We start from the raw sequence: 10,252 nt of genomic DNA, 5'->3' as shown, positions 1-10,252 counted from the left end.
TAATCAAATAATTAAATTTTTAAAATTCCTCTGTAATAGTAAAGCAGTACCTTGTACTTGTTCCCAAATGAGATATAATCCTTATTGGAAACAAGACAAGCCTATTGGGTTTATTTAATGTTTAAATGATTTTCCGGAGACTTAAGGCATGGTGAGCTAAATTACAGAAAGACCCCTAGAAAACCTCAGGTCTAAAATATTTTGGATGACAGGTCCAATACCAGTATATGCTTTCAAATAGCTGAGTAGTAAGCTCTTTTTAGGGTGCAAGCAAACGCAAAGAGTGCAGTTTAGCTGTATCAGGCCAGATTTTCAGTGTATGTAACTCTGATTACACATTACATAGTTACATAGTTACATAGGGTTGAAAAAAGACCAGAGCCCATCAAGTTCAACCCATCCAAGTAAACCCAGCACACCTAACCCACACCTACCAATCTATACACTCACATACATAAACTATAAATACAACCACTAGTACTAACTGTAGATATTAGTATCACAATAGCCTTGGATATTATGATTGTTCAAGAACTCATCCAGGCCCCTCTTAAAGGCATTAACAGAATCTGCCATTACCACATCACTAGGAAGGGCATTCCCCAACCTCACTGCCCTCACCGTGAAAAACCACCTACGCTGCTTCAAATGGAAGCTCCGTTCCTCTAATCTATAGGGGTGACCTCTGGTGCTCTGATTGTTTTTATGGGAAAAAAGAACATCCCCCATCTGCCTATAATCCCCTCTAATGTACTTGTACAGAGTAATCATGTTGCACACATTATTGCACACAGTTGTTTAGACTTTCTCCCAATTTCAATCAAAATCAGGAGATAAGATTTTTCCTATCCCAAGCAGAAAGCCTTCAGAATGGCACTAAGCCTAACAATATAGCATCAATAAAATAGTTTTTTTTTTAAATTTTAAACCCTTGATTGCTAATTGGTAATTTATTAGGAATTAGTTATAATATATCTGATGCTAAGATCTATACCTCTCACTTGTCCCTTTTTGGACAGTCTTGAGTCACAGACCCCAAATGGCTTGGTGTTAGAGTGATAGTGGATGAGGCTTAGAGGTTCCAATAGACCAGAACCATGAACAGAATGTTATTTATTTATAATGTAAAATAGTTTTTACTCTGATATTTGTGGCATTTTACTTTGGTTGAATGAACTGCAGGAACATCAGTACCCGTTATGCTTCATGATTGGGCTACATAGTCAAGTATATACAGTAAAGTTACACATAGGTATTAGGACACAGGACTACCATAAATGGTAAATATCTTAGCTTCCCTGTTGGAAGCAGCAGCAAATAGACAGCAACATATTTTCATAATGGGCTTGACATGGAAAAAAAGGAATAGATCAGCACTTTTCTGGTTTAAACTCTACTATATATTAATTCCTTCCTTTCCTATAAATATTAATTCCTTAAACGAGAAAGAAAAGTAAAAACTAAATAATAACTTTATCAGAAAGTTCTATGTAAATACAGCCATAAGCACTCACAGAAATGCTGCACTGAGTTCTCTGTTAAAAGATTTCTCATGTCTGTTTTCCTCTGTCAGAGGCACGCAGCTCTCTCCCCTCTCCACTTTCCTGCTCTCCCCTCCCTCAAGAATGTTAAGAACTCACTCCCCCCCTTAGGAGTGTGGTTCTGAGCCAATCAGCAGAAAGCTTCCTCATAGTCTTACAAACTGATCATGTACACCGGTCTTGCTCTTGGTGCAGGAGCAAGGCATTATGGGAACTCTCTTTACACAGCCCAGCATTTTTTCTTCCTGTTTGGCTTCTGATCATGTGAACGGGAGAAATATGGGGAGACTTAAGGGCACTATTGAGACAACTGAAGGTATGCCTGCAGCTTGAGATTAACTCTTTATTAGCCTTTCCTTCTCCTTTAAGAGAGCAAACCAATGCAAGCATTCTAACTTTATATACTGCATGGCTAACTATAAGTGGTGTGAAGAGGCAGGATTGGTTGAGCATGTTTAAAAGAAATGGTACCTTATATCTTGTATTTTTGCCCTTATGAGTTTTCATAATTACATATTTCTCTTATATGAATGTATATTTACATGATGATGCACTCTGGTGATAAAATAGATTAATAGTTCAGTTACATTTTTGTATGGTGAGTCAGTTGTTGTTGACAATTATTTTATTAAGAATTCTTACATTTTAAAACCAGTAGCCGTAAAGATCAATTAATAAAAGTGTTTCCTGTACATTTAAATACAGTACAGATTTCCATCATTGGAAAAAGTAAGTATATACTGTGGAATTTTTGAAAATTTGTATTGGGTCAATGACAAAAATTATTTTATTCTCACATAGCTACCATGGTTAGTCTTTACAATCAAATAGCTTAGGAGCATAGGATGTACCAATAAGTATTGGTGCCAAACTAGCCTAGAAATAAATGCTTAAAGAGATACCGACAACAAAAAATAAATCTTTTTTTACATCTATGATAACATTGTCTTTGCATGCTATTTATAATTTTGCTTAAAAAGTATTTGCATGATGCTTTAACATTACCTATCTGATCCCCCATGTTCCTCTATGAGGGGCTGCCATATTTGTGCAGCAGTAGGCCTTTAGCATTAGAAGATATAACTGACAGGCTGAGAAGGGACAGTCAGGTTGGCAAAACAGTCAGGTTTAGGAACTTCAAGTAACAATTACAAAAGCAGCCCTATCAGCATGACCTATAGGAAACTTTTCAAGTACATTAATATTTTGAAGAGTAGTTTTTAGTGTCAGTATCACTTTAAAGACTCATTTTGCACAAAAGTAGAATATATGCCATATAATACAAGTTTTGTAGAAACTTTATTTACATATGAAAGCTGATATTATATAATACCATCTGATAAATTGTACTGCAGACTGATTATAATGATTGTAAGAATTGGCATAAAATTTATGTGGAAGATCCACAAATTCAAATAATATATTTGAATGTGCGGATGTTACTGTCTGTAAGTGGCCTGTATTGAACATGGGCAGGTGTTTATTTATTGCATTATATTGCAAATTTATTGCATTATGATTTTCTTTCCCTCATGATTTGCAACAAGTTGGTACTGGCTATGGATAATCCTGTGTTGTGTTTGGTCTTAACCCTTCATTGGTAGTGATGAGTGAATTTTTTCGGCAGGCATGGATTCGCAGTGATTTTCCACATTTTGCCAATGTTTTGCAAAATTTGTTGTGGTCGTGTCATAATGGGCGCTGCCACGTTGAATTGGGCGCGGCCGTATCAAAATAGGCACAGGCGCAGGAGACGGAAAAAGTTGAGCGACAGCATTTCGCTGATTTTTGCCATTTCGCAAATTTTATGGCGAAGCGAAACAGGACAGATTCGTTCATCACTAATCATTGGGTCTGACGAGATTTACATTCACTTTTATTGGCCACTACTTTTGGGTGTAATTGCACAGGATTATCATGTTCTATGGTCCTGGAAACATTAATTGACAAGGCTGTAACAAGAACACACTGCACTATATTCATTGTTTTGTGCATTTCCCTGTTTTTGAAATATTAATTCCTACTTAATCAAACCAATCCTAAAATTATATTTTCCACTTTCTTTGACCATTTTAACATTCACTAAACATTTCATACATTCAGCTTGTTTCTTGCTTGCTCTGATTTTTTTACTTGACTTCAGTCCTCAGCTGTAAAATACTGTAAATTACATGTTGCTGCTCTCTTGTGGTAGCTTGCATTCATGTCTGACTAAGAGAGAATCATTTTGTACGACTAGTCAGTTGGTTCTTTTTACTGTGTCTCTTCTAGCACAGTAATATATGGCAGTATCCTCCACTTTTAGATTGTTCAGTTGCAGAAATGCTGTGCTTTGTGAATTATCAGTGCTAATGAGGCACTTTCCTTGGTACGAGGGTGAGTAGCGTGTATCTGCATTTCCAGGATATATTGCTCCCACCCTTTGCAATCCTTTCCCAGGAACCTGCTGTATCCAGTGTATCCAATAGCCAGTGAATGAATACCCTGATGTCTTGCAGGACAGTTTAACATTCTCACCGGGGGTTTTAATTTCTGAACTTGGCTGAACAAGCTCAATATCAGACTTGACTTCTAGGAACAAGAAAACAGAAAGGTTTAAATCCCAGTGATACTGTCAGTTTATAACTGTGTGAGACCTTTCCCACTTACCAGAGAGAAATGAGAGGCACAAAATAAAGCACAAGACAAACATGGTATCTGTTGCTGAACTACCACAATACTCTGATGGTTGATGACAGCCCCCAAGTCCTGCTTATCAAGCTCAAGACAGGAAGCAGAGTATTGATTTGCATACATTTGTAACCTGACTGCAGTTGTACATACCCCAAACTCTTCCTATTTGGACAGGGCAGTCTTGAGTCAGGGACCTCAAAAGGTCAGAACTGCAGTTAGACTGATAGTAGATGGGTATGTAGGCAGAACGGAGCATGGCATATAATGTCATTTATTTTATAATATAAAATAATAGTAAAAATTTACAACTTAATTTCTGTGTTGCCACTAGCGAATCTGTACCGTTTGTTTCAGCGAAAATTTCTCAAGTCTCCTGTAGAATTGCATTTTGTTAAAATTAACGAAACGCTTACCTGTTTTTGGGGGACTGACTCAATCAGGTGTAATGGTCACCACTTTCACTGAACTCAAACCCCCTATTTACATGCTGGAAGTATGTTTTTTTTTATATGTTGATAATACAAGAGTCATTAATGCCATGTAAGATATAACCTTATACATCTTGTTATATGATGTAATATGTTTAACACATAGTTTTATGCATTAAAAAGTGTTAATTAAGTACCGATTCATCAAAGTAATTTTGCATGCGTTACTACTCATATCGCAAGTGCAAAAATCTCAATTATCGCGAAGCGTTATTTCCATTGCATTGCGATAATTAATAGAAATAATACTAACGCATAATTCACAGACATATTTTAAAAGCATAAAATGTGGCGATAATTACTGTGAAACTTAATGCTTCCCAGGAGTAGGCGTTACTAAACAACATTGCAGCTGGTGATTGTCTGTGGTGACAAGATGGAGTTTGTAGTCGGATTTTTTCTGGAATCTGAAGAAGAGAATCAAGTGTGTGTTGGCCCTAGAGTGATGCATACTCGAGTTTTGAGGGAAATTGTAATTTTCAGAATGGTAGATTTCAGAAAGTAATGGTTAGGTGTGTAATAGCGTGCGCTAATATTGCGAGCTACGAAATAACACATAAATATATTGCATGCTTTAAAATATCGCTTAAAAATATGTCACGGCCAGATAAAATCGCTTCTTAATTCAGACAAGTGTCCTTTTTGTGAATCGATCGTTAATTCTCCAAATATAAGAAGTGATAATATTTTTAACACATGCTATAAATAACACTCGTTTTTTCGGCCTTTAGTGAATCGGCCCCAAAAAGTTGCAAAACACACTGAAATCAATGGACTTTTTTCTGTAGCCACTTTTTCTGCACTGACTTTTTTTCACTGCTACTTTTCCAAAGCAAAATACAGAGGAGTCACTGGGTGTTATTTTGCCACAAATTTATTTTAAGGCAACTTTTCTGCACAGAGTACTTTGAATGCAAAATATCTTGTGGGTCTGTTGGTGGATTTTTGCCATGTTTATTTTTGTGGCAGAATTTTACAGTGTTTTTTACGAAAATATTTACTGATGACGAAATGTGAAATTTTGCTGCAAATCCAAACCTGGACTTTGTTCATCACTAGGGCCCATCATCGCCCCCCTCTTGCTATGGCATAATATGATGGTGTAATGATATATGCTATGTTGACACCACACCCTTATGCACAGCCTTTGTGCAAAAAAGCCTATATATACCCTGGTCTTTCTGCTATTGGTGCAAGGTTGTTGGTCTAGGTTGTTTTACTTTCAGTACTCACTGATTTTATTATACAATGTGCTTCATTAGATCAATAAAATGGGTGAAATTTTAATTAAATGTTGCTGATTAAATGAGAAGAACCTGTCAACCAAGACCTGAAAGTAATGCACATGTGAACTTGTACAGCGCAACGGTTGGCATATTGCCACATGCCGTTAATAAACCCACCCTGGCAGTATGCAGGAAACACTTACAGCTAGGTTACACAGCCACTACATGGAATAACCATAGCAGATGTTCTTATTGTTATTTTGGACAAATTAACATTTAACAACGTTAAAAACAGTAAGGCTGATTTATTATTGTAGGTGCTATATTGCAAAGATACTGTAAATACAAACCTTAAAGGGGTAGTTCACCTTAAAGTTAACTTTTAGTATGTTATAGAATGGCCAATACTTAACAACTTTTAAATTGATCTTCTTATAGTTTATAAATTATTTGCCTTCTTCTGACTCTTTCCAGCTAAAATGGGGGTCACTGACCCCTGCAGTCAACAACTATTGCACCATGAGGCTACAGTTGTGTTGTTATTTCAACTTTTTGTTCCTTATCTTTCTACTCAGGCCCTCCCCTATTCATATTCTGGTCTCTCATTCAAACCAGTGCCTGGTAGCTTGGTTAAATTGGACCCTAGCAACCTATAGCTGCTAAAATTCCAAACTGGAAAACAGGTGAACACAAAGCTAAATAAGTAAAAAAACACTCAAAATAAAAAGTGAATACCAATTGCAAATTGATTCAGAATATCAATCTCTACTACATACTAAAAGTTAATTAAGGTAAACAAGCCCTATAAAATGGTAAGGATCCAAGGGAAGGAATAGGCAATGAGATGCAGAAAATATAATAACTGACGAGAAATAAAGTAAATTGAATATCACCATTAACAAGGTACTGTAGAAATGAGAATCATCCTTTAGCATGCCAAATACTTCAGTTAAAATAATGTCTTCTTCTCACATGGGGTCCCAACCACTTTAAAAAAAAGAATGGTAAAACCACTATGCCAATTTGCCTGATGCCTGTATGGCTATTGTGGTCATCCATAATTCAGATTGGGTAATCCGTCTCCCAAAACTATAAGTTTTTATATGCTCTCTGTACAAATTGCTGACCTACTGTAACTGCTAAATCTGAACTTTTCTGGCTTTAGGCACAGTAGGTTTATTCCCTACCTTGCCATAAGTGTCAGTTATTTAACAGGCAATGTAAGTACAGGTATAGGATCTCAGCGTGCTTGGGACCAAGGTCCTGGAATGCATAGAACCTTGGGAGGGGAGGGGTTGGATAAGGGATAAGTCTTCTAAAAATCGTTTAAAGAAACAGTTCAGTGTACAAAATAAAACTGGGTTAATAGATTAGCCATACAAATTAAAATATGTTTTAAATATAGTTATATAGTATAATATAGGCAAAAATATAATCTATAAAGGCTGGAGTGGGCGAATATCTAACGAATTAGGCAGAACCCAACTTCCTCCTTTCCTCCTATCTCTCTAACCTGTAAATCAGTCAGCAACTAAAAGGGGGCCATAAGGGACATAACTGTCCAGTTACTTTGCTTTTAATCCTGAGCACCCAGGTTACACATTATATGAATGTGCATATTTCTGTATGTATTTGTAATTTATAGGGAAGAAAGTCATTAACAAGTCAACAGAGGTGGGAAGGTCAGTATTTTTTTCCAAGTGCGGGTAGCAACCTAACCCATAACAAACACTGCTTTGAATCAAACTTATACTCAAAAATATCCCTCCCATGTTCTTTAACTATTCTATCTTTCATTAAACATTTGCATACATACAGCTTGTTTTTTTTCTGATCATTTTGTTTTTTTACTTCAGTCCTCATCAGTCTCACTATCTGTTGATGACTTAATGTATGGGTGCTCTCTAGTGGTAACTTGGAATCACGCCTGACTGAGAGAGAATCATTTTGTATGACTAGTCAGTTGCTTCTACTCAGTGTGTCGCTTCTAGCACAGTAATATATGGCAGTATCCTCCACTTTTAGATTGTTCAGTTGCAGGAATGCTGTGCTTTGTGAATTATCAGTGCTAATGTGGCACCTTCCTTGGTACGAGGGTGAGTAGTGTGTCTCTGCATCTGATGGATCTATTTGTCCTATCCATAACAATCCTTTCCCAGGAACCTGCTGTATCCAGTGTATCCAGTGGCTGCTGGTGAATGAATACCCTGATGTCTTGCAGGACAGTTTAACACTCTCACCGGGGGATTTAATTTCTGAACTTGGCTGAACAAGCTCAATATCAGACTTGACTTCTAGGAACAAGAAAACAGAAAGGTTTAAATCCCAGGGATACTGTCAGTTTATAACTGAGCCTGTGTGAGACCTTTCCCACTTACCAGGGAGAAATGAGAGGCACAAAATAAAGCACAAGGCAAACATGGTGTCTGTTGCTGAACTAGCACAATACTCTGATGGGGAATGACAGCCCCCAATTCCTTCTTATCAAGCTCAGGAAGAGAAGAAGTGCAGTACTGATTTGCATACACTGATCATAGCCTTTTTCTCTACGAATCAGTAACCTGATTGCAGTTGGACTAGCTACCCTGGCTTATGATTGGTTACTTTATTTTCCCAGTTATAAATTCCCCATTAGTTAATATTAACAAAATTATTAGTTCACTTTACTTTGATTGCTAATAACAAGTGATATTTCACTCTTTCAGGCAGCTTTAACTGATTTAAAATGTAAAATCATGTTCTGTCCCTGGTACTTGGGACAATATTACTTTGGTGGAATGAAAGGTAGGAACTAAGGCCTTCCTATATTTTTTATAATTTTTCCCAAGCTTCATTTTTACCGCCCACGTTGGTAATATTCTGAGCAGAGGGCAACCCTAGTAGGAATCTCAGTACATGTTCTGCTTTTGAGGAACTTGTATTCCCACATGTCAGAAAATTGTTTTTTTTGTCCTTTGATTGTTGTGGGTAAGCTACATGTTCAAGGAGCTACAGAGATACACATATGACATAAAGGATTCAGGACATATAAATATTGGCACTTTTTAACAGGAACTTGATCCTATTGGGTTTAAAAGCATCAGTATAGGAGACATTATTAAATCTGCCCAAGCATATAGGGCACCTGGAATCTGGTGGGACAACTTCTTCTGTTGAATGCTCATCATAGGTCCACACTCAGCTGTAATTATCTCTTAAAGGAGAAGGAAAGGTAAAAACTAAGTAAGCTTTATCAGAAAGGTCTATGTAAATACAGCCATAAACACTTACAGTAATGCTACATTGAGTCCTCTATCAAAAGAAACACAGGATTTCTTGTCTTCTTTTGTGTAAACGTGTTCTTTGGTATCAGACTTCCTTTCTCAGAAAATTCCTTCATTCCAAGCAGCTCTCTCCTCTCTCCCTTTTCTGCACCTCCCTCCCATAAGAATTCATAAGAATTCACTCCCCCTCCCATCAGAATGTGTGATCTATGCTACCAGCATCTGGAGCAGCAGAACTGAAGCTACTGAGACCAAGCTAAAATAGCAGCTGCTATCTTAAACAAACAGAAGGAGCTTCTAGGGCTGTTTACTTAGGTATGGTAAAATGTTCTGTAGAATAAATATAGCTGAGACAAAACAGACACAGTTGCATTAAGTTTTGTCCAAAAGAAAAGGTATACCTTTATATGTGTTGTGTTCCTGCCCTGTGTGTTCCCCAGGCTGAAGTGGGCATACAACTCAATGGAGTCATCGCACCAGGACATTTTGCTAGGATATCAGTATGGCTGTGTGTTGACAATATATATCATGATGCTGCAGTTTTAGTCCAACAAATCCTATAAATGCCCTTGTCTTATTACTAATGGTGCTTGGTTGTTGGTCTAGCTTGTATTACTCCAGAACCCATTGCTTTTGCTGTACAATATACTTTGTTAGAGCCACAAAATGGGTAGTGGTTGCTAAACTACACAAATGAAGGTAAATAAATAAACCCTTATTCTATAAAATGGCAAGGATCACAAGGGCAGGAATAGGCAATGAGATTGATACAATACCAAAGTGTAACTGAAGAATAGTAAAATGAATGTAATGGAACATAGGAAATAGGCATAAGGTAACTATTCTTACTACTGCCTCTGATTTGGTAAGTCCTTTAAACCACAAGGTGGAGAGGAGAAACTTCTGCCTTTTACACACCAAATGGCTCAATCAATATAATATTTTTCCATCTTTGTCATATGAGACCGTTACTATTTCTCAGCAAAAAGATGAATAAGATTGTAAACCATTATATCACTTTTGGATGCTTAAATAAGTACAATGTTCATCCATAATTCATA

The 10,252-nt window shown here is 36.9% G+C and overlaps 2 gene segments (V, D, J or C); both read right to left on the bottom strand.

The window, feature by feature from the left end:
* Positions 1-3,780: 3,780 nt before the first annotated feature.
* LOC116412217 lies at positions 3,781-4,260 on the bottom strand. The segment is given in 2 exon segments: positions 3,781-4,112; positions 4,191-4,260. Coding segments are annotated over 2 exon segments (375 nt in total).
* Positions 4,261-7,887: 3,627 nt separating this feature from the next.
* LOC101731734 lies at positions 7,888-8,376 on the bottom strand. The segment is given in 2 exon segments: positions 7,888-8,222; positions 8,307-8,376. Coding segments are annotated over 2 exon segments (378 nt in total).
* Positions 8,377-10,252: the final 1,876 nt, after the last annotated feature.

Source organism: Xenopus tropicalis, chromosome 1 (genome assembly GCF_000004195.4).
Source record: "Xenopus tropicalis strain Nigerian chromosome 1, UCB_Xtro_10.0, whole genome shotgun sequence".
In the NCBI taxonomy this organism is placed as follows: Eukaryota; Metazoa; Chordata; class Amphibia; order Anura; family Pipidae; genus Xenopus; species Xenopus tropicalis.
The sequence above is the reverse complement of the archived record's forward strand: the minus strand, read 5'-3'. Positions and strand labels throughout refer to the sequence as shown.